The sequence below is a fragment of the Lepisma saccharinum genome, chromosome 29 (assembly GCF_977018435.1).
Source record: "Lepisma saccharinum chromosome 29, izLepSacc3.1, whole genome shotgun sequence".
In the NCBI taxonomy this organism is placed as follows: Eukaryota; Metazoa; Arthropoda; class Insecta; order Zygentoma; family Lepismatidae; genus Lepisma; species Lepisma saccharinum.
Window position 1 is genome coordinate 6,387,321 of NC_139257.1, and position 26,525 is coordinate 6,413,845.

General features: G+C 37.7%; 1 protein-coding gene across 2 annotated transcripts in view; it reads left to right on the forward strand.

Annotated features, from left to right (window-relative positions):
- TSG101 (tumor susceptibility gene 101) overlaps positions 1-26,525 on the forward strand; it is a 104,342-nt gene that overhangs the window by 48,896 nt on the left and 28,921 nt on the right. For both annotated transcript variants that reach the window (XM_083114367.1, XM_083114366.1), the window contains 3 exons: positions 4,320-4,483; positions 9,806-9,929; positions 14,997-15,217. In XM_083114367.1, the coding sequence (XP_082970493.1) occupies positions 4,320-4,483; positions 9,806-9,929; positions 14,997-15,217 (509 nt within the window). The remainder of the gene's footprint in view (positions 1-4,319; positions 4,484-9,805; positions 9,930-14,996; positions 15,218-26,525) is intronic.

A 26,525-nucleotide genomic window follows, 5' to 3' on the forward strand; every position in this document is an offset into this window, starting at 1 on the left:
GTTGCATGGCAACCTTTCTTCTTCTTCTTCTCTGGTAAACACTGTTGCCACGTAAACATTTACCTCAAAACTCCAACAAGAAAAGTAGCGGTAGCGAGGTGATTTTCGCTACAAACTACAAGAATTTTGTAGCTAGCTACAGTAGCGCCGCTACAAGTAGCGCGCTACTTCCGACCTCTGCTCATATCTCATTACTCACTTAGTAGAATATTATGTATTTAAAAAAATATTTAAAAATACCAAATTTTGCTTACTTATGGTTTCTGAGTATGTACAGTATGCCAAACTACGTTTCGGGAGTCAACTGCTCCCTTCCTCAGGTTATCTCCTTGGCTAGCAAAATTGCTTCAAAGCCGTGTCAAATAAAAGTGAAACAAGGAGTAAGGTAAAAGGTATTACTGTGGTAAAAAAGGTTCCCTAACAACTTACCCATTCCTGATAAAACTCCCATGCCCACATTCTTTTCTTTGTAAAGCTCCAAACGCGTAAAAAGTCAAATATGTTTGGCATACTGTACATACTCGCAAACCGTAAGTAAGCTATATTTTGGTATTTTTAAATATTTTTTAAATACTTAATATCCTACACCAAACGTTTGTTATTTTTGCCTATAAAATTATTGAATTTTAAATCAAGAGCAATGTAAGTGTGTTTGTAGTTTACATGTTACATTTCCTTTCGTATGAGATTCACTCCATCAGTACATGTATTTTGTTCCCTCTCGTAGAGCCTAATAAACATCATTCCATGATTACGACAGTGGATCTTAAAGTGTGCGAAATGTTCCAATATTTTAACTGAAATGACACTTATTTGTTAGTCCACACACGGTTTTAGAATCAGACCAATCAATCAAATATGTTCTTATTTAGTACTCTTTTCACATAAAACGTTTCTGAATTTGAGATATGTGTTTGTTTTTTAACTTAAGGCAAGCAACCTAACCACACTAACTGAGCATTGTAAGTGTTAGATAGGCTTATATTCTGACTTTGGCACCATGGAAAAATCTTGTTTGGGATTACGAGATTAATGTACTTTCACCAAATGTGATTCTGATGTCTACAAAATCCTTATGTACATTATTTATTACTAGAGCCCAGAAGTTCAGACATTTATTTTCGTTAAAATAGGCAGGCAAAAAGGCATTTATAATGTGGAAAATAGGCACAAAAAATGAAAAAAAAAAAAGGCAAAATAAACCGAAAAAGGCACATTTGGAAAGCGCTTACTTTTATCTATAATTTCTGGCAAAATGTTAAAATTTACATTGGGAAGAGCATTTCGATTTTCTCCGTCTTGATTGCACATAACTACAAGGTGTTTTTTTAAGTTCTCAACATTCATTGATGTAGTCTGTGAGAGAGAATGTTTTTCATAATAGAAAATGATCTTTCTACTTCGATGGAAGTTATTGGAGCATACATAAAACAAGCTAATGTAGCTGGACTCAATTTGGTAACAGCATTTTCACCTTTTAGAATATCACAAATTGTTTTCAATTGGTTCAAGTCCTCATTTGCACTCACTACTCGTTTGCACTTTTCCGCAACAGCTGACCCCTTTTCTCCTGGCACTTCCATCATCTGCTGCATAGATTCCTCGAAGATGAATGCTATAATTGTAATTGTCTCTGGCAATGCACCATAATGTGCAAAAGTAAACTTGAATAGCACAGGAGTTTTTTCACTTCACGAATTGAAGCCGCTTCATTTTCTGGAAGACTATCTATCACCTCACTGATTTTTTCAAGGTTGTTAGCATAATATATAGCTGCTGATATCCAGGTTCCCCATCTCGTCAAGAGTGGTTGCGGAGGTAAACTAAGCTCAGATGCAACTTCCTTAAATTTTCGGGTTCGAGAGGGAGATTTCATAAATATCTTATTTGTGTTCGAAATCAACCTGTCCACTTCAGCAGTCAATCATGCACAAGGAAATGTTAACCGAAAGGCAATATCCTAACTGAGCATGAAATACATTTTCTCACACTTTTCTCCTTCAGCAATGTTGAAACATGCATGAGTTCAATATTACTTAAATAAGGCGAAAATTATTCACATAAACGGAAGAAAAATAAATGCCAACAACGTTTTTTGGGAGAAAAATAATTTATATACACATTTTTTTAAAAAAAATGGTCCAATTTCATTGAAAAAGGCAAAAAAAGGCATTATAAATAAAAATAGGCAGTGGGGTCCCAAATAGGCAAAATGAAAAGGCTTCTAAAACATTCGAAACAACATAAGAAATGTATATCCGGAAAAATTTTATCAATATATGCAGTAGATAAAAAGAGGCATTTTGCCAAACTTCCGGGCTCTATTTATTACATTATACAGGGTGGCGCAAAAGTCAGTTTATCCATACACAAGTTCAAGTATACATACAAAATACACATAGATACACAAAATTCCAGTTTCAGTGCTTTTGTTCAAAGTGTCCTCCATTGTTTGCAATACATTGTGTGCAATGATCAACAACAGAATTGCAAATATGATGCAGTAAACTTGTATCATTGTTGATGACATGAAACAAATTGATCATTGAGTTTTTCAGTGCATTCAAATCTGCCGGTGATGATGAGTATACCATATCCTTAACAATTCCCCACAAAGCAAAATCGCATGGCGTCAATTCACAAGAACGTGCAGGTCAATCAATGGGTACCACGGCATCCTATCCACTCTTCAAATGTGTCATCTAAAAAAAAAATTGAACATCACGTCCATAATGTGGAGGAGCTCCATCTTGCTGCAATACAAAACAGTGTTCTGCTTGGCTTGTGGACAATGCTTGGGTGACCAACTGTCTGTTTTCTTTGGTACAAACACTTGCAGGTCATCCAGACCTTGGTGCATCTGCAACATTTACCGTTTTTGCAAATTTTTTGTTCAGTTTCCACACTTCTTGCCGTGTTGATGAACGCACATCAGGAAAGTTGGCACAAAAACCTGCCAGCACTTCGGTTGTATCTTTATCATGATTCCACCACAATTGGAGCATGCACATAGGCTGTTCTGTGGTGTACTTATGTGCCATTGCAGTTTTCAACACGTCACAGACTAGAACTTGCTTGCAAACAACAAACAACCACACTACAACAAGCCAGAGACTAAACTGTCGACAAAAGAATAACGAGTGCACTGTTGCCAGCATCACATGACAATGTTACGAACCGTATACCTAAAAAATATTACTTAACACAAGAAGCACATACACTATCGTTTATCAATGTGCTTTTTGGGTAAACTGTCTTTTGCGCCTCTCTATATGTACATAAATTATTTAAAATGATTTAAATTGATTTTTTTTTTTTTTTTTAAAAATCACCTGATTTAAATCAATCCACCCTGTCCATGGTTCACCCAGTAGTATATTAACCCTCAGCCGGGCACGCTGGGGGACTTTGTAACTCCACAACCACATTTTTTTGCCGTGTCGAGACGTGACTGGCACCACCCGCTCTTGTATTCTTCAATTGGAGTTTCTGCTACCGACGGAGGAAGGTGCCGTTCTTCTGTTTACCTTTCTCTACATACCAGAGGCATTTTTCCATATCTTTGCATTCTTGGTGGGACTGAGTGACCCACGCGTGCCTTCTCGTGTAACTAAAATTTTAATTATTATTATAATTTTTTATGCTTGTGTTTGTATCTATTATTATTTTTATCACCGATCACTATTATAGCAATAAAGTTTGATTGTTATTTAATATTTATATCGATTCATCATGCCATTTATGGAATACGCAACAACTTCTTATTGTATACGTGAAAATAAATAAAAAATACACATTTACATACATTTGTAAACTCAAAGACACAAACATTGTGCAAGAGGAAAAAAACAAATATAATTAAAGTATTTAAACCAAAAGATAGAAATATATTATATAAGAAAACAACTTGCTATTGTATGAGTGCAAAGAAACAAAAAAATGAACATTTGTAAACTCAAAGACACAAATAAAGTTTGCAATAATCTTATTATTTTACATGCGAAAATGAATAAATATCATAAAGATGTATAAACTCAAAGATATATTATGTGAGAACAACAACTTTTCATTGTATGGGTGAAAATAAATAAAAAATAAATATTTGTACATTCAAGGATACAAATAAAGAATGTAAGAACATGTCTAAATAAAGTTATTCAACTATAAATGTAAAACAAGCAAGTTTTTAAATGAAAAATGGCTTGGGTGACAAAATCCCTCACGTGCCTCCCCCTGTTATAAAAAATACCGTGCCCACCGTAGGGTTAAGAACATGAGTCTGATGTTTGTATTTAATTAATCAATTTTTTTCCTGCCAGGAAATACATACAACATACCAATTGCCGTATGGATCATGGACACGCATCCCAATAATGCACCTATGTGCTATGTGAAGCCAACAGCAGACATGCAGATTAAAGTATCTCGGTATGTGGATAATAATGGGAAAATATACTTGCCATATCTCCATGACTGGAATCCTGTAAGTTGTGTTTCCTTGTAGTGTGTATATGTGTGTGTGTGTGTGTGTGTGTGTGTCTGTGTCTGTGTAAAGTTTGGAGAGTTGTTTATCCAGGGTGGCTACTCACCAGGAATTCTTTGAATTCTGCGTAAATTATTGGCTCCGGGAATTATACATGAATTTTTCTCCATAGATGTGAGAACTTGCAACTTTTATTAATCCAAATCCCATTTAATTTATTCATACGTTGGTTAGAAATTTCATAGTGGCAGCACTGCTGTATATACACCATGAATCGGAACTGCCACTTTTCACTTAGTGTTAGTTTGATACCAGAGCTACCTTCCAGTAAATGGGCCCTTCCTTCCAACACTAGGCGTGTGCACAGTGAAAAGAGGAATAGAGTATCAGTGGAGTTGGCAGTCTAAAGTTGTGTAGTCAGAACCCCACTACTGTGAAAGTTCTGCTGATTCTCACCATACGTCCAGGACATACCATCAATGTGCAGTATTGCCACAGACAAGTTAATTTCATTAACTTATTAACTTGTCTGTGGTGTTACTGTTCATTTTTTGAACATAACCTGTAACTTGCGTTGTGAAAGAATCCTCCCAATTCTGCTGAATCCTCCCATAACTTTGCAGGACAATGCTTGGGTGCATGTAGCGCAACCTGTGGCTGATTTCTTAGCTTGATGGGGCTGACAAGTACTCTACCAACCCCTCTGACTTTGATTTGATCCCTAAGATGAAACTTCCGAACTGTTCCAGAGATTCTCCTGGCAATAGACCGCTCCATTCAATCCATCAACAGAACAGGAATTCTACAGAAATATTACGACTTTCACATGGCTGGCAACGGTTGTACACAATGCTGGTGACTACATCAAAGGGCTGTAAAAGTTTCACAGGTGTATCTCTTTTGTATCATTTGTAAATTAATATTTGCCAGTATTAAATTTCCAACCCACATATTTATAAATGCCCTGAAGCAATTTTTGCACAGTTTAGCTTTTATTTTTATGGAGGAAAGAAAAAGAAATCTGCGTTGAAAATAAAACAGAATTCTCTCAATCCGTTTATTTTGTTAGTGTTCTTAGCAGAACAATCTAACAGACGAAAGATTTTTTTGGGTGAGAAGGGTGGAAGTTTAAAGTTTTGTTCTGGCCACACTGCTTAGTGACGCTTGCACTGGTAATCACGTGATCATGTGACTTAAGATGGCATCCATCCAGGATAAGGCACAGTGTGTTCTGTGGTTTGCAGAGTTAAAATCTTGTGTTTCAGTGCAGAGAAAGTTCCAGACAACATATGGGAAACCACCCCCAGGTAATTCAAGTATCAAGAGATGGTAGGAAAAGTTCAAGGCAATGGGAAGCGTGTCAGATTTGCCACGCAGTGGAAGGCCAGGATCGAGTGACGATGTGATTCAGTCAGTGCTGGACAGCGTGCATCGGGGTCCAATGAAATCGCTGAAACGAAGATGACTGGAACTGGGAATACAAAAGTCAATGTTACCCAAGATCGTACGCAAGAAGTTGAAGGCCCGGCCCTACAAGTTAAAATTTGTACACGAACTGATAGTCGAAGACTGTGACATGAGATGGATTGGGCCCACACCTTGGCCTGCAAGATCACCAGACTTGACACCTTATATTGGATTGGATTGATTTGTTGTTTTAAGTCCACTTTATGCACAGTAAGGCTAATCGGGACTGGACCTACCGTTTAAAGTGGGATCCGAACCACCATGTGCCTCCACCGGGAATCGAACCTGGGACCCCTTAATACAAGGCGGCGACGCTACCACTGCGCCATCGGGGAGGCCCTTGACACTTTGTGATTACTGGTTGTGGGGACATGTAAAGACCGAGGTGTATTCACAGAAACCAGCTAATCTGGATGACCTAAAAGAAAAAATAAGAGATGTGATTCTGTATATCCCGAGAGAGCACCGTCAGCACGCAATTCTCAGTTTCACAAAAAGACTGCAACAGTGTTTGGACGTGAATGGTGCACAATTGGAGGTTTGGCGATGAACGTAGCAAGCAGGAAATAAACTTTCAACCTTGCTGTAAGTACACACAAAATATTTTCTTAATAAACTTAATAGTTTTCAAGTTATAGAGTTTTAGTTTTTGGCAGGACTTTATGGACTCCCTGTATATGTGTGTGTCATTTAATTAAATTAGAATTTTTGGACATTTGAATCACACAGACCCTTTATATTCTTCATATATTTGTGTGGGTGGAGAAAGTGGCAGTAATGTGTAAGGTTGAAACAGAAAACATCTGCTTGTACCCTTGAACTTTTGGAAAGTCCGCCTTGAAAACTGGGAATTATATCACTGTTAAGCCTTGCTTCCATGTTAATAAAACATTAAAATACTGACCAAGGCCGAATTTATTGTATAAAATATATATGTACTAAAAAGGTAACGTTTCCACCCTCTAACAGGGTCTTCTTCAGACAAATATTCACACTAGAATGAATATTATGAATATGAATGAATGAAATATGAATATTCACATTCTGGTGTGAATATTCATCTGAAGAAGACCCTGTTAGAAGATGGGAAATTACCTTTTTAGCGTATATATTTTTTATATAATAAATTCTGCCTTTGTCAGTATTTTAATGTTTAATGGGAATTATACTTGAATTTTATCATCGTCCTAGAGTGGCCACCCTGTTATCCCTCACATGGTCATACCGTAACATGCAAATGTTAATATGTAGAAAGCTTAGTGACCCCAGTCAATGTTGATGAAAGTAGCATTTATTCTTTATCATTTTTACAGTGTTGTAAAAATGTTATGGGATAATAACGGAGGTCCCAGTTGAAAGTAGCCCGGCTCAAAGACATTTGCTTATGAGGCAAATGGCGGTTATATTACACCAGTAAAATCATTGTAACGTGAACCGTTGTAGACATTCAAGGTCATCATTCATTGCAAGAAAGAATTGCCATTGAGCAGGCATTCGTGCGTACCAGTTCATTTAAGGAAACACGAGACATCTTCAGCAACACGTTTCCTGGCAGAAGTGTTCCATCAAAACTATGCATTCAACATTGGATGCAGAAGTGGCACACAACTGGCTCTGTGAGCAATATGAAGTGAACGCAAACACCAAAAGTCCGTACGCTGAAAGGGTTGGGATGTCCAACAACGGATAGCACATCAGTTCGGAAGTTAAGTCAGCAAGTGAACGTGTCCTGAACTCATGTCATCGCATCCTTCTATCTCTGAAGTTGAATCCATATCATGTAACGTCTGTCCTGTAGTTGAAAAAAAATGACAGTGATTTGTGGCCACTGTGTTCCCCTGACTTAATGATGTGTGAATTTTATCTCTGGGGCAATTTGAAATCCAGAGTTTACGCCACCAACCTACACATGTTGGACAACCTTAAAGAAAACATATGCTATGCTATCTATCTGTGATATTGGCGTGCCAGAATTGTGTAAGGTGCAGCTGAACATGTTGAGGCATGCCCAGATGTGTATTGATCATGCATGCCGTCATTTTGAGCATCTTCTGTAATCTAAGTACACACACTTCATTTCATTTCATGATCCTTGGCATGTAACTGTTGATTGGAGCCGAGCTACTTTTAACTGGGACACCCTGTATTTTTTTCTATATGGTTTATACCTAAAAATGTGTAACTATGAAACTGTATTCCATATAGTTCTCTAAGGGTGCATTTCCCTTTGATGAAACGTTAGTGCACATCTCTGACACTTCATTATTTTTTATGTTAATTCTGTTCTTGCTGCACAATTTTTAAAGGTGGGGTTGGAGGAGGGGGATACTTGCATAAATTACCTTAACTTTGGGCGAGGGGTGGTTTAAGCAGATGACAAAGAGAGCTCTTATCAATTTTGTGAAACAACTTTTTCTTAGAATTGGGTAGTCCTATTAATACAATCTTGGTCTTGTTGTTTGCAGTTGTTTGTAAAACTCTTATCATTGTTAAATTCGAATTGCGAAATCGATTTTATACAGATATTTATTCAAGGGAGTAAGAACGTGTGTTGAAGGTTGCAGTGACAGCATGCAGTCTCCTGACAGGTGATTGACAGATACTCTTATAAATTCCTCCACTTCTGGACATGGACAGATTGCTTATCTCCTGGGCTTCTGCCCTCCTCTTTTCTTTCTCCTTATTCTTCCTTTTTCCCCCTTTCCTTTTTCTCAACCTTTCCACTCTTTCTAACACTTCTTTCCATTCTTTGCTGACCTTAAGTCCCTCATTCCAGTTCATTATGTCTTCTCATTTTTTATCAGTTTCCTTGGCCTCTTTCCATTTCCACACTAGTCCTCTCTTCTCCCTCCCTATCCACCTAGTCTTAGCCCATTCTATATAATGTTCCGTTTCTCTCGTGTGCTCGAATATCACATTTCTGTCTTTAGTCTTACATCATTCATATGTTGCTTCAACATTCTTACAGTCTCTTTTTATTTCCCCTATGGAAACACTATCACTTTCTTTGCTCTTAACCTCATGGATATATACAGGGTGATTCTAAAAACTGGGTAACAAAATAAAGTACGACATTCTGCAGTGTGAGAAACACTTTGATATTTTGTAAAAATGCTTTTCATCTGTCCTTTTATTGTATTGTGCTTCTGGCTTCAAAGCTTGCACTAAGTGGACTTTATATGCATGTAACTGAAGCCGTTTGTGTAAAAAAATTTGGACTGTAGACCACGGAATTCCGAGTTCCAGAGATGCTCAACAAGTGGACTTGGAAGGGATTCGTTGATATGCTTGTTGAACAGCCTCAACACTCTCAACTGACGGATGGTCGACCCTACCATTCAGTGATGCTTGATCAGGTGGTGGTCGCCCATATTCCCTTGTAAAATTTCGCTGCACAGTAATTGCCGATTTGGTCTCATTATACCGTAATACACACTGTGCCTTTTCCTGCACTGAAATCACCATTTTCAGTTTCAGCGATTGCAGCGCCTCCTATATTAACTCAACTTGTACCTAAAACAAAAGAAGAAAAAAATAATGAGTACATTAACTTAAAATAACAGTAATTATGTATGTAGCTGTAATAGTTTTTTTAAAATAAATTTTTGTAATGAGGGAAAGACTTTATTGCCACCCTGTTGTATATTTTAGTGGGGCTACAGGAAACCCCATATTAGTGTTAAAGAGTGCTAATTTTATGTTAGGGTTCCTGGGTTAAAAATCATTCAACAATATTTGACTGGACTGTGAGCGGAGGGTGATCTGAGCGTTACTTGAGCGTAGATGTGAATCAAGCCTTACACTTTTTTCCCTCTTTGGTGAAATTATAGTTATCTTTAATTTCCTGTATTGCAGCTTAAGTCTGATCTTCTCGGTCTAATCCAAGTGATGATAGTGACATTTGGAGATCTTCCTCCAGTGTATGCTAAGCCTCGAACTTCGGAACCTCCATCTTCAACACCACCATATCCTACCCAATGTAAGTAGCACCAGCATATTTTAAACAAGCTTCTGTAGAGGGGTTTTCTGTATGTACGTGTGTTCAGTTCTTTAATATAGTCATAATTGGAAAATGATGTTAAGGTGGCGCTAGATGGCAGTGTGGTCTGCCACGTGAAGTGCACGTCATATGCATGGCGTGGCCACAAGTGATGGTACTTCTTCATCGTATGAACTGTGTTTTTGTGTATAATATCCGTTATTATAATACATTTTCTTGTTTATGAGCTATGAGAGACTTCATTCTTTCACCCAACATGGGATCAACACACTCCTGGACTTGGGAAAGTTACTCCAACTGTTTTAATGGTGTAATGCCATTTACAACATGAGAAAATCAAAAAGTAAGTTACACCCGAACCATGTTCCTGTACTAATAGATTTACAGTAATCATGCTTGGTGGCAACACTGTCTGGAATGTTTTCTCCCCACACCTGAAGCAGCCGTGCTGCAGCTGGTTTAGTATGTGAGTAGTCACGTGTGAGTACGGCACATCGTATGGAGGTGGTCCGACATGTACTCCGTCGTCAGATTTTTGTGGGCACAAAGGCATAATCGGAGTAAAATCCATCGGCATTGTCGAGGTATATGGTGAGAATGCAATGCCATGCCCCATGATCACGAATAGCATATTGGTTACGTGCGTCTTACTCATTATCTATGAAAGTGCAGGATGCAGTGTTGAAGTGGTTGAAAGAAATTGGACGAAATTTTTATACACAAGGAATCTAAAAAGTGGGACACATGATACAAAAAGTGCTTGGACACTTGGTGACCATGTCGAAAAAAGTTAAGTGTTCATACGTTTTTGTCCAATATTGTTTCTTTTTAATATGTGTTCTTTGTTTTATTCATGGGAGGATGTAGCTTACTTTTTGATTTACCTATCTACATTTTACAGTCCAAAATAAACTAAACTTGTGCTAACATTTACCTTCAAAGTAAGCACCTTGGGTAACAATAATTTTCCTGCATCCTTACCATGTATCAAAAGAGTCCTGCAGGTCATTTTCGACGACCTTCTGCTGAGTGCATGCCGGGGATGTCTTGACATCTGCTGATGCAAATCTGCTCCCTTGACCACACTTTTCATTCATTCATTGCATGGCCACATTACAGGGTGGGCAATGACATGGCAGAAGCAAGCAAAGTGTGGTTTATTTTTGACTACTCTGCACGGTGCTTTTCACTGTCGAGTGGGCCGTAGAATTGTGGCTAGCGTGCCGAAAAGTAAGAGCACGTCTGCCGGCAAACCGGATGCAACATCCGCATAACTGAAACTGTGTAATGAAATAAGCTCATACAATTACACTGCTCCACAAAACGTAAGGAACACCAAGGGAACAGAAGGAAACAAACACACAAAAAAGGGTTCATCCTGTGTACAATGTTGCTGGTCATTTTCATTGCATGTTGCATCTGTACCATATTGGTATTCATAAGTCCTGATCAAGAGCATCCCACACATGCTGAATGGAAATGAGGTCCGGTGAACATGCAGGACAATCAATACGTTCGATGTCTTCTATTTCCAGGAATTCAGACATAATATGTGCATGGTGCGTACGAGCATTGTCATCCATTAACAGGAAATCCGCACCAAATGCTCCACGGAAATTGCAAACATATGAACGCAAAATGTTGCTTTTCTCAATTTCGGACGGGACTGAAGCCTCGTCAACCCCTCTCTACAAATGCCAGTGTAGCGTGACAAAGCTTAAATAAAATTCTGGCGAATATGTGCAGAAGAGATATTTTATTGTAATGTTATTCTCAATTTTCTGTAATACTCTACTGCTCTCATAATCCCTTGGTTTGTGGAGCAGTGTACATTGACAGTTACAATGAAAATAAGCACGGACCTTGTTACAAGAGGTATTGGAAATTATGTCCTCCTGCAACCACACATTTACGGTATCTTTGTAGGAAATTTTCAATAACACATATCAGTTCCTCTTTTGAAAGTGCTTCAATTTTTCTCTTGATATTTTCCTTCAATTCTTCTTATGTATGTCTTGAGGTTTAAAAGCTGGGTAGCTCACCACACAGATGTCATGCAAATATCAGTTTCTTGTGCAAGGCGCCGGAGGGGTTTTTGAGGAGTATGTTCCAATTGTGCTCCAACGTTGACTATACTATACGCTGTGCGTATAAATGCTGGCAATGCGCTTATACTTCCCGACACACTAGCCACCGCTCTACGCCCAACTTGAGAAAGACAAGCACTGTATAAGAACACTGTTTTCCTCTGTGTTTCGATGCTACAAAATGCAACTTGGTAATCCAATTAGTAACAATTATGCAAACTATTGTAATGCAGATAATAGGGATTTCGTATCTGGTTAACAAACGGAAGTCACTAGAATGTTATATTTTTAAATTTGATTTTTTTTTTTTAATTTCATTTTTCTTTACTTCATTTCTTATTTCTTGTTATTTATCCTATCCTTGTGATCTTATGGATGTATTGAGTGCATGAAAGCTGGTGAGAAATATACAGGGTGTATCATAAGTAATGGTGCAAACTGACACAGTTCAAAGTACACGATAATAGAAGCAAAAAAGTCTCAGTAAACAAGGGTTCACAAACGAGCCGTTTTTGAGATAATTGTGAATGTGTGGGTACAAGCCGCCACTGACTTCATTGTTTGTTCATGATCTTGCAGGCAAAACTCCCAAGTTCAAATCCTGGCATTTCTTTGTGAGCATCCCTTCATCAAATCATCATTCATTCTCATCATTGTGGTTAACATAAAGAGGTACAAAAGTAATATCAAAAACATTAGGAACACAAATACAGTGAACTCATTAACTGAAAGTTGAATGGTAATTCAAAAGGGAAGTTGATTCCCCATAAAATGCGTATTAAAATTAATTTGTAATTCAAATTTGCAATGTATTATTATTATTATTAAATAATTGGACGACAGCTATCCCGAGACAGCTATAGGAAGAGAAAGTTTCTGTTTGCTGGCGAGCACCCTGCACCCTTGTCAAGTAGCGCCTCCACAAATGTTAGCGGGAGGAAAAGGAACCACTCCACCTGCTGCAAAACAGTAGATGTCTCATGAACCTGCCAGACAGATGACTAAATCAATCGCAAACAAAAACTGGGCGGAAAAATGATACTTGAACTATTTTCAGTAAATTACCCATGTCCGCGGAACCGTCAAACCAAGATCTTTAGATACAATGTGAATACCATTAGTGTTCGGTCAGTTTTGAGTCTCCCTGTGATTCTGGCCTGCATCACATCTTCAGTTCAGGTTTACCGAGAAAGAAAGCTGTCTTTAGAAATAAAACAGAATTCTCTCAATCCGTTTACTTTTTTAGTGTTCTTAGCAGAACAAAGTATCTGACAGATGGAAGATTATTACAAGATAAGATTTCTTAAAGCTGATTTGGTAAATGTGAGTTTGAAATTCTTATACAATTAACAATTTTTCCTAGATTACTATATCCCGTAACATTTGTGACTTGAGTTTGTAGATGTATTTCGAGTCGGAGTATGTGGAATGACAAATGTAAACTTTGTACATTAATTGAAATGTATATACCGTTTCGTTGCATTAAATTAGATTTTTTGGATTTATTTGAATCACACAGACCCTTTATATTGTTAATATAATTGTGTATGTTTGTGTGCAGGTGGTGAGAGGCACTAATACGTAAGGTTGAAAAAGAGAAAACATCTGCTGGTATCCTTGGATTTTTGGAGAGTTCACCTTGAAAACTGGAAATTATACCGGGGTGTTCAAAAAAATGTATACACACTTTAAAATGGAATAGCTCCTATATTATCTTGAGTATTACAACAATACAAAGGGAAAAGTTACAACATAAACACAGTTTCTGCATGCAATTACAATAAGTGCTCAAACTGCAAACCACCAGCCTGCAAACACCTTTGCACACGATGCTGTACATTCCTGATGACTTGTTCCAGAGTAGCCACAGGGATTGCTGCACAGCCATTTCAATTTCATGGCGTAGGTCCACTGGTGACCGTGGCTTCTTACTGTATACTACGTCCTTGATGGTCCCCCACAAGTAAAAATCTAGGGGGTTAAATCAGGCAAGCAGGGTGGGTACTCATTCGGGCCCTTTCGTCCTATCCAATGTCCTGGTACAGTGTTATCCAGGTAAGCTCGCACATCTGAATGGAAGTGCGGCGAGGTGCCATCTTGTTGAATACGCATTGCACAGGGCATCGCATCGCTGAACACTAACGCTATCTGTTGCTATTTCTGAATGAAAGTACTACACGTTGAACCCGCAGCCAACGTGAATTGAAGCATATTGCATGTATGACATGCTTTTAATGTGTGTTTACATTTTTTGAATACTCCGGTATTTGAATTTTTTCATTGTCATAGAGTGGCCACCCTTAAATAGGTTTTGTGATATTCCACTTTGTGATTTACAGTTATTCTTAATTTTTAAGCATGAGTGTATTTTGGCCTATTAGTATTTGCACATTGAAAAATTTATTTCATAATTATACATACGTGGGTTGTAAAGAAAGTAGTGGCAACACTGTCAGGAAAAGGTAATGACACCGTGCATGTGCTATCAGGCAGAGAGCAATGTCAGTTTGGAGCCATGCTGATGTGAGGAGTGTCAAAAGTGGTTGGTGCAGCGAGTGCTGTTGTGCATGTAGGAGGTTGAAATGAACACAATTTTCTGTACTGTTCTAAAACATTATTTACAAAGGTTGAACGTCTTGCTGACGTGCATTTTTTCCACAGGCAACCTGGATTTTGATCCACAATCAAAGTTCTACCTTTGTAAACATGTTTTAGAGCAGTACAGAAAATGGTATTCATTTCAACTTCCTACATACACCACAGCACTCACCGTACCGACCACTTTTGGCACTCCACACATGGACATGGGCCCAACTGACAATGCTCACTGCCTGATAGCACATGCACAGTGTCATTACCTTTTCCTGACAGTGTTGCCACTACTTTATTTACAACCCACGTACTATTCTTGCCAAAACAATAAAAGTTTGTTCTGAATTCCATTTTCTTCATTTTTCAGCATTTATGCCTGGCACTACTACGTCCAGTGGAACATCTACTCCGTATCCGCCTTATCCACCAACAAGTGGATACCAGCAGCCGCCGTACCCACAATATCCATCGTATCCTACTACATCGTCTGCTTCTGGTTATCCTGCATATCCCAATTATCCTTCTGCAACAAATTATCAGTATCCAAACTCAGGCTATAATTTCCCATTTCCGGCTGCAACGCAGGCAGTAAGTATAGACAGAATGTTGAAAATTATATTTAAAGGGGAATGCTTCAAGACTGTGTTAACAATACTTAACCCCGATTTTTGTGTTTTAGATGTGTTCAAGGTGGATAATATGATTTTTATTTAAATCGATTTTTTTTTAAAAAAAAAAACACGATTAAAATTGCTAGTATGGTTTTTGGCACGTACATATTGATATATGGTTTTTATAGAGATGCTTTTTTTGTAGTAGACGCCCCTGTAAAATATTTGAACAGTTTGATTAATGTAAATAAGAAATTTACATTTTTCTCCTTCTCATACTGTATATACCGTGCGTCCATTTCGATCTTCAGCCGAGAGATCGGGAGAAGCGTGGCGGGCGGCGCTGACGTAGATGCCGACATTTGCGGCCTGTAATGCCCGCTTATTTTTATGGACATATGCAGACATTTATATAAATATTGCAAAAGGAGAACTAACCTGTGTTATAAGAGTACGGTTTTAATTTAAATAGCTTAGTGGCTGTATGTGCTGATGATTTTGACACGCCCATCTCCTGTAAAACACGGCGTAGAGGTTTGTTTGGAGAACGTTCTATCGCTGCACCAATTTCATCTAGTTTTGCTTTAACGACCCAGTTTCTCGTAATTTAAGGACAAGATGTTTAACCGTATCTCTATGTTGAGGTGAAATGCCTCGGAATTTCTGTACAAATTGCCTACACACGTCTCGCCACGAGTCTGTTTTCACGTAAGTGTCATACATAAAAATTCTTTGTTCTAACGTGAACCTTGTGGCTGGCATTCCAATTGTCTCACTGACACAACACACATACACACTGCAATAACACAAACAAGTAAAGGCAAATAACCAAGAATAACACTCTTGCGCACAGTACGAAATTAACACACTCTTGGTTTACATCTGCTCGCCACTATATTCACAGCTCTTGTCTTCAACTAGTCGCGAAGGAACAAAGAACTCGAGCTTGGAGATTTCGGATTGCAAGGAAGCTCACGAACACCATTGACATTTAACGGTTTTGTCTGCAGCGTAATCTTGATACAGTGTTGCACATTCGAAACTTCCAAACGATCCCCATCGACACAAAACTCTTTCAAGGATATAAATTTAAGCAGGACGTTACTGGTCAAAACTATGATTAAAATGTTTTATTATCTGTGGCTCTTATCGCTTCTATAGCGTATTTATTTGTGTATATAAGGGCAGAATGTCTTGCAGAAGAACTTTTGCATGTTATAACACAGGTTAGTGCTCGTTTTGCAATGTCTGCGTATGTCCATAAAAATAAGCGGGCATTACAGGCAGCAAATATCGGCATCTCCGTCAGCGTCGCCCGCCATGCTTCTTCCGATCTCTCGGCTGAAGATCGAAATGAATGCACGGTATATGAACCTACTATGTAAATGTATGTTGAGTGTGTTAGTGAAAGTATAATAATTTCGGTAACTTTTCTTCTAATGCAAATAAAACATTCTGAATCTACTATATAATTGTAACTTAAAATATTTTTACAGGCTTTGTAGCTAAATTTTGGCAATTTCTTTAATGATAGTTTGCAAAATATCAGCTGCCATGTTTATAGTTTAATGATAATGACACTATTTACAGTTTAACATGATTAGTATTTTGTATAGTTTTCTACACAAAATGTTTGCTCTTTTTGCCCATAAAAATTATTGAAATTTATTTCAAGAGAAATTTACGTGTGTTTATAGTTTACATATTGCATTTCCTTTCATATGAGCTTCATACCATCAGTACATATATTTTGTTTCCTTTCTTTTTCTTTCCTAGAGCCTGATAAACACAAAATAAACCCCATTAAATGATAACAAGATTAATGTACTTTCACCAAAAGTGATTCTGATATCTACAAAATCCTTATGTAAATTGCTCTTTAAATTATTTATTTAAAGTGATTTATATCAATCCACCTTGGATCTGTTCAGTGGACAACTCAACAAAAGAATATTCATTCAATATCTACAGTTTTGATCCATATACATTCGCTCATGTATAATGCACACATTTTTCCAAAATTTTCCCCCCAGAAAACTGTAGTGCGTATTATGCATGGAATACTTCAGACATCCAACATTATAACCACGCATGTCACTGCGTATAACATGTATATGTCAACACGTGCAAATACAAATTACCAGGTTGTATTTCTTTTCTAATAATAATTTTAAAAAGAAATCAGTGTTGTGAGTGAAATGGCTATTTCCCATGATTTTTTTACTTTGTGACGGAACGTTTTGCAAAAGCGAAAAAAGCAGTGCCACACTGTTGTGGCAGAATTCAAGCATGTACCTCCTGTCACATGGGATGTATACCAGCGGTATTGATCGGCCGAGAAATAATAGAAAAGAACTTCCTGAATGGTGCGAATCCATAACAATTTTGATCTCGTTTTCTTCTACTGCAGAATAAACAGGGTGTTTACAGAAGTGAAAGCTTTAGGATGCTAAACACAGTGGAGGGAGAGTTGGCATGGGTTGGTGACTCATTGTATGCACAAGATAATGTTATCCTCTTAGTCACATATAGCAACAGGTGACTGACTCATTGAATAGCCATGATGTTATTCAGACTAATCAGCATAGCAACAGATTTACGACTTACAAGTAAGAAAGTCATTTCTTGCACCTGAAATGTACTGCACATTATGTACAAGATACAATTGAACCTAAGTGACTGTGCCAAGGTGAAAAGAAAATAATACAAATAACAGAATTACTTAAAAATCAGATTTACATACCATGTCATATCATTATTAAAATACTGTAATTGTATGTATTTTGTCTAACAAGATATGCTTGATACAGGTTATTTTTGTCATAAAGTGGTAAATTAACAAATCTAAAAGTTTTATTCTTCATTTGCCACTTTATTAGTGAACACTTTTTACTGAAATACTATAGTAGGCACTGTAGTTTTATAGTTTTACTACTCAATTTTAAAAGAAATCGTTTAAATTAGCTTTGACTGTGCAAAGTGTGGCATAAGCGATGCCTAAGTGCAGTTATTTCAAATTTATGTGGATTAGCGTCCACTTCCCATATAAATTTTACTTTTTGGTCAAGTGTGTAACTTTCCTCTTTCTGTTTCCCATGGTCGACAAGTAGAAACTGAAAACTGTCACTTCTGTGACATTGTTGTAGCTTGGTTACATACAAATCAACTGTATTTTATGGAAATTACACTGAATTACCAGGGTGGCACTGGAAAGCCGGGGAATTTAAGAGGTCAAAAGAAGTCAGGGAATTTTGTCTTGATAGACTTTTTTTTATGTGATGGAATGAATGTGGTAGGCTTTTGCTTTGAAAGGTGTCTTTATGAAGCACTACGTGGGAACAGGAAATCTTGTTGCTAAGTCTGGGCATCAACTTTTAGGTCTCTTTTATGCACAACACAATTACAGTGCCAGAAACTAGTGATGGAAAGTGGGGGGGGGGGAGAGAGAGAGAGAGAGAGAGAGATAGATTTCTGAGGGGCAGAAAAATGATAAGCCTCTAAATATTACGTGGAAAATGCATTGAATTATCATTTTTCTTGTCTGTATGAGAGTAGTAAGGGCAGGACAGGACAACAAATATAGGGGATGGAGGGAGGGTGGCATACCACTGTGGCACCTTCTGATAGTTCTCGGACGTCAGAGTACGGCATTTTATCGGACATTCTGAAGGAACATGGAAACAAATAAGGGTACTATGCAACCCTGTAATTTGTCGAATGTCGTGGTACAGCATTTGTCAGATGAACATTTTAGGCTCAATTGATGCATATGATTTTTTGTCAGATATCTAACGTTGAACTTCAACCAAATGTCTCACTACAACATGCAACAAAAATCGCATGCATGACACTCTTATGGAATTGTTTGTTTTTTGATGTCTTCGGACTGCAACATCTGACGAAAATGGCATGCATAAACAGAGCTTTGTACATCTGAGTTTGTCTGCTGTGGTACCACATGTCATTAAACAAACTTTTTGGCTCTGTTTAAGCATGCGATTTTTGTCGAACGTACAGTAGCAGTTCGATATTTGTCATTCTGCGACATCCGACAAAAATTGCATGCATTGCGCTCTTATGAATCCGATGTTTCTTGGATGTTCCAGGATGACAATTGTTGTCGTTTACAACGTTTGTCAGGTGGAACATCCAACAGAATCACATGCATAAATGGAGCCTTAGTCTGCTGCACCACTGCAAATATGCTGCTGGAATTTTATTATTCTTCTGGCCTACTTAACCTTATTTAATGTATCAATCCCTACAAAGGTTTTCTTCCTCCCCTTTCTTTTCCTTATGGGAAAAGGGCAAAAATACGCTATAGGGGAAAGTAGGATTGAAAAGGAAGAATTTATTATAGCAGCGGAAGGGATAATATCAGTAATTGACGACAAAGAAGATAAGAAAGAGGTAAGACGCAAAATTCATGACGTCATAGAAAACCAGATTAGAAAAGAGAATAACAAGAGGGTAAAGAACGGGAGGGGGAACGTTAACAAGGCAAGAATACATAAGGAAGACATAAAAAAGTTGAATAAGGTTAAAAAATGGGCAAAAGACAGTAATGTGCACATTATACGATCTGACAAGGAAAATAAGATTGTTGTTATAGATAAAGGAGAATATAGGAGGAAATTAGATGAATGTTTTGACAACAACGATTTTAAGATTGTAGATTCGAACCCGATAAAAAGAGTAAGACGAGAAATTAATAAAGGCATAGAAACCAGTATAACAATAGCAAGAGTAGAAAAGAAAAAGTTAAAAGAGGGGTGTAAAAAGGGGGAAATCCCAACCGCTTTCGGAATCCCAAAAACACATAAAGAAGGGATTCCTCTTAGACCTATCATTCCTATGTATAACCACCCGGGTTACGGGCTTGCTAAAACCCTAGTTAAAAGGATTAAAAGAGTGGGGGAAAAAACAGAATTTAGTATTAAGAACTCCAAGGACGTCAAAGAGGAGATTGAAAAACTAGAAATTAGTAACTCTGATCGCGTGGTGAGCTTTGACGTCGTAAATTTATACCCCAGTGTTCCTAGAGAAAAAGCTGCCGACGCATTGCAAAGATGGTTGATGAGTAGGGGTATAGATGTCGTCGAGGCATGGGAATATGTTAGATGGTTTAACCTGTGTACGGGGTTTAACTATTTTTGGGGAAACGGGAAAATGTACATTCAAAAAGAAGGGCTAGCAATGGGAAACCCAGTCTCAGGAATCGTCTCTAGTATATTTATGCATTTTATCGAAGAGATAGCACTTAGCCTAATAAATAGGGGAATTAAGTTTTACGGCAGATATGTAGACGACATCCTTGTCATTGGTGAGGAGGAGGAAGTAGATAAACTATTCGTAAACTTAGGGGAGCAAGAGGAAAGAATAAAATTTACTAAAGAGGAGATGGGTGACCGTAAGATTAGTTTCTTAGACCTGGCAATTCGTTTAGAAGGAAAGAAAATTTACACAGGGGTTCACCATAAGGCATTATCAGGAGATCTATACATCAACAAAGAATCGGCCCACGCCAACAGAACAAAGAATAACGTATTTCAAAACTTCTTCTTACGAGCTCACAGATTATGTAACAACCAAGCAGATTTGCGTAAAGAGATAGAATGGGTAATGAAAATAGGAAAGAGGAACGGGTACAGAGAAGAAGAGTTAAAGGGGAATTTAGGTAAAGCTAAAGTCACATACGGGAAAGAATTAGAAAGGAATAAAAGGAAGAAAGACAATAAAGGAAAAGAAGAAGAAGTTAGGGACGAAGAGGGGGAATATAAATATGTAGGCATTCCATACTTTCCCGGAATATCAGAAAAAATTGAAAGACTTGTAAGAGGGTATGGTGTAAGGTGTGGGATGCGAGCTCCAAAAACTTTGGAAAAGCATTTCACCGGGTATAAGAAAGATGGACAAGAGGAAGAAATAAATGAGGGAGGGATGAAGGGGGTGTACGGAATAGTTTGCCAATGCGGGAAGGAATATGTGGGTCAAACAGGAAGAAGCATGAATGTACGGTGGGGAGAACATGACAAAGATATAAGAGAGGGGGTTCCCAAAACGGGGCTCTCCGAACATATCCTTGACGAAGGCCACATTATCACCAAACGGAAAGTGCTTAGGGAAGAAGAAAAACCTTTAAGAAGGAATGTATATGAAGGGTCATATATTTGTAAGGGAAGAGAGAATAAATTAAACAGAGACGATGGGAATATCGACGAGATGTGGGGGAAAATGTTCAAAAAGTGGGATGGGAAGGAATACGTAAAAATAGGTTTTAACGTAACCCCGGAAGTAGCACGCCAAGCTCAAATGGAAGAGGAATTCTCACATGACTTTGCGTGAACTGGAAAGGAGGGGGAGAGGGGGGAAAGACTGGAGGGGAAGGAGAGGGGAGGCGCCCGGCCTCACGCTCTACGAGGAAAACTTGGAAGTATTGCAATTGCAGCACACGCGGGCCGTGGCTATTTAGTTTTAAAAGTTTTAACGTTACAAGGGGCAGTTTTAATCAGGAAAACAGCATGGTAAAATTGACGCACACCTGTTATGGGTGTTAAGTATGTACTGTTTAACCACACACACTTAACCAATCCCATATCCTATACCTAATAAAAGGTCGACGAGGTTATGAATTTGAGTATAACCTAAAAGTGAACAGCCTGAAGAAGGGAGCAGTGGCGTCCCGAAACGTAGCAGAAGCCGTATAGATACTCGCAAAACGTAAGTTTTTAATATATTTTAATATTATAATTGTGAGTAATTTGCACAACTTTCATCATGAATAATATAATATATATTCAGGGCATTATGAGGCAAAAGACAAAATGGTTGAAAATACAGGGATATAAGTAGTAGTAGTAAAACAAACTCTCCGACGACCATGTTTATCTACGCACCGGATACACATGTAATAGTTTGCAACTGTGAACCGGGCAGTATATACGCTACTGATTCATTATTAGATTGTTACTGTGGTTGTACGTGTTTTAGCCATAATGTAGCAATGTGAACCTCGGATACTTCCATTATCTGCACAAAAGTACCACGAGTCATCTGGACACAAACCTGTAGATATCAACCTTGCAACGAGATTTGCAAATATTTGACATGTAGCTAGGAGTAAACAGCCACATGTAAGCTGTAAGTCCAATAAAATTAATTATCCGATATTGACACTTCATTTCAAATACGTTTTTACGTTTTCTCATATTGTTGGTTCACTTCCCCCTTCCCCTGAGATGACTGATGATCTTCTGGCTGGTAGGCTATGATGTTCGGTCTACTGGACACGTTTCTCGCTCTGTTTTACATCTAATAATGTGGTTGGTAGTTTGTCGTTTTTCACAAAATTTGTGTTCCTTGCAACCCTGCCGTGCGCCTTTTAGCCGCAGGAAATTACGTCACAGATACGATCAAATGTTGTGTTGGGTTGCCATCATCCAGGTGGCAAAACTCTTTTTTGAGTGACTGTAGTGCCGAAACTATGCACCAATGAGAAAAATGTTACTGAGAAAAGTTGTTTGTCTTGATGTCCTCTATACAAATCTGTGGTCCGTGGGTGCCATTAAAATGACACCCTGTATATCAGGAAATATCCCCTTATCTAAAACCCTTACCTTAAAATTAAAAAGGGGGTATGGAAAATAACTTTCCCAAAATAACTTCCAAGGTATCAAATTCTCACGAAGAGGCATAGCCCATGAGATCTAAAATTTGAAAGAGTACTTTAGAAACACCATGAAATTATAAATTTAGGTATATTCCTCAGAATGCACTAAAATGAAAATGTGAATTGGCAGGGGGTGATGGGGCGGTAATGGCACCAATCTAGAAAAAAAATAACTAAAAATGAAGATATCTACGAATTAGGCATAAATAAAACAAGAATATCAGTAGTAACTTATTTTACTTGGGATTCATTCCATATGAAATCAACACAGCCCACAACCTGACGAACTCTGATTTTCAAGAAATTTAGGGAGTTGAAACTATGTATGGAACTTAGTAACTATGAAAATTTTTAGTCTCGTGTGTCTTGTAATTGTTAAATTATTCAAGGTCAAAATTCGCATAAATTGACCTTTTTTAGCCCGCTTAGCTATACTAAATGTGCCTTAACTCCACCCCTATTTCGCCTAGGAAGCTCAAATAAAGCTTATTGTACAGGGAATTGAACAAGCTTTCCAGTGATATATCACAAGCCTACCTTTGGATAAAATTATAATTTTGTCATGTGACCTTGACCTTTGACCTTAAATATCTCGAAACACGTCATCACCAAAAATCGTGAAAAAAAATATTTGGTCCCTCATGCCATACTCTGAAACATATCAAAAAATCATTTGGTGACTGCAATGGGCGCAGAAGATACAAAATTATATATGTAACTATGTGACTGATCAAAGCCCCATTACATGAACTACCGTGCGTCCATTTCGATCTGCAGCCGAGAGATCGGGAGAAGCGTGGCGGGCGGCACTGACGGAGATGCCGACATTTGCGGCCTGAAATGCCCGCTTATTTTTATGGACATATGCAGACATTTATATAAATATTGCAAAACGAGCACTAACCTGTGTTATAAGAGTATGGTTTTAATTTTAGTAGCTTAGTGACTGTATGTGCCGATGATTTTGACACGCCCACCTCTTGTGAAACACGGCATAGAGGTTTGTTTGGAGAACGTTCTAACGCTGCACCAATATCATCGAGTTTTGCTTTGGTTAGAATCCGTCGTTTTTGCTTAGGTGTTTTAAAATTTAACGATACAGTTTCTCGTAATTTAAGGACAAGATGTCTAACCGTATCTCTGTGTGGAGTTGAAACGCATGGGAATTTCTGTACAAATTACCTACACACGTCTCGACACGAGTTTGTTTTCACGTAGGTACGTGTCATACATAAAAAAATCTTCGTTCTAACGTGAATCTTGCGGCTGGCATTCCAATCGTCTCACTGACACGTCACACATACACACTACAATAACACAAACAAGTAACTGCAAGTAACCAAGAATAACACTCTTGCGCACAGTACGAAATTAACACGCTCTTGGTTTACATTGCTCGCCACTATATTTACAACTCTGTCTTCATCTAGTCACAAAGGAACAAAAAACTCGAGCTCTGAGATTTCGGATTGCAAGGAAGCTCACGGACACTATTGACTTTTAACGGTTTCTTCTACAGCGTAATCTTGATACAGTGTTGCACATTCAAAACCTCCAAACGATCCCCATCGGCACAAAACTCTTTCAAGGATATAAACTTAAGCAGGACGTTACTGGTCAAAACTATGATTAAAATGTTTTATTATCTGTGGCTCTTAACATCGTTTCTAAAGCGTATTTTTTTGTGTATATAAGAGCAGAACTTGGATGAATTACAGAAGAACTTTTGCGTGTTATAACACAGGTTAGTGATCGTTTTCCAATATTTATATAAATGTCTGCATATGTCTATAAAAATAAGCGGGCATTACAGGCCGCAAATGTCGGCATCTCCGTCAGCGCCGCCCGCCACGCTTCTCCCAATCTCTCGGCTGCAGATCGAAATGAACGCACGGTATGAGTCAAGAGTCCCATAACACCCCTTACAAAATGTAAAGGACTTGTCCTGGTCATGAAAGAAATAAGATAGGCACTCGAATCCTTTCTCCCTAAGAGCCTTCTAAATCTTTGTTCTGTTTGTACATTACGTTCATATAAGGTTAAATTATCACATTTTTAAATTATATTTTGCCGGGACACACAGAATTACGCAGATCTGAGTTACGTATAAAGCAGTCTATGATAGTTGTTTTTTTCTCATCAAAAACCAGGGTGCACATTATACACATGTAAGTACGGTATTTTCATTGTAGCTTCAATGTAAACTATAAGGATCTTCAAGTAGAGAGGCAGAAAAGATTTCTGCCACATGATTGGAAAACGAGCATGCTGTGACGAAAGTGAACATCGTGTGAGATGCTGAGTTCTCTTGTCTGTGTATCTCGCTTGCCAAAACTGGCTGCCAGGCCAATGCATCACAGCACAAACGGAAGTGTGACCCAAAAATGTGGGGTTTGCTATTCATATTTCTCTCTTTCCTCACTGATTTAAATCACTTTAAGAAATAATTTATTGAATAATCACTTTTGGTGAAAGTACATTAATCTTGTAATCATTGAATAGTGTTTCGTAGGCTCTAAGAAAGGAAACAAAATATATGTACTGATGGGGTGGGGCTCATATCAAATAAAATGCAATATGTACAGTGGAACCCCGATTTTACGTTTTTTAGGGGACCAAGCGAGAAAAAGTTAAAATCGGGGAAAATTTTATAGCATTTTGCTCTATTGGGACCATTAATGTTGAATGTATAATGCTGTAAAATCTAAAACTGAGGAACGTAAAATCGGGGTTCCATTTCTCTTGATTTAAAAGTCGATAATTTTAATAAGCAAAAATAGCAAGCACTTTGTGTATAATAATATACAAAATACTACTTATGTTGAACCGTAAATAGTGTCATTATCATTAAGCTGTAAATAAACATGGCAGCTGATATTTTGAAAATGATCACTAAAAATTGCCGAAATTCAATTACAAAAACTATAATAAATATTTTAAGTTACAATTATAGAGTACATCCAGAATATATTATTTTCACTGGAAGAAAAGTTACTGAAATTATTATAGTTTCATTAACACACCCAAGAAACATTTCCATAATATGTTCATGTGTGCAGAAAACAGAAACAGAAAAATGTATATTTACAGAAAATATTTTATATGCTTTAAATAAACTGTTCAAATATTTTGCAGAGCTGTTCACTAGAAGAAGCCTTCCTATAAAAAAATATATATCTATATGTATGGTGCTAAAAACCACAAAAGTGATTTTAAATGTGTGTTTTAAAAAATTGATTTACATGAAAAGAAATCCAATTTAAATTTAAAAAATCATCAGAAATGATTGTTTTAATAAAAATTATCATTTGTATCCACCCTGCTTCCTTCACAATAAACAGGGATGAAGAATGAGGAACAGGGCTTGACTAGTCTTAGTTAGATTTCCCTGCACTTGTCAGGAACCTTCTTAGCTGACGTTCCCATTGTTCCATAGTGTATCTGGTACAAACCCAGGTTCGGTTCCTACATAAACTACTCTGGGACATTACCCAGATTCTATTCCATGAGTACCTGTACGCAGCCCTTAAATTGGGTAGAGGGTTAAGGTAGTCTGAGCATGGTGAAGATAACACCTCCTCCAATGTGTTTGGGACCAAGAATATAGAGGTGCCAC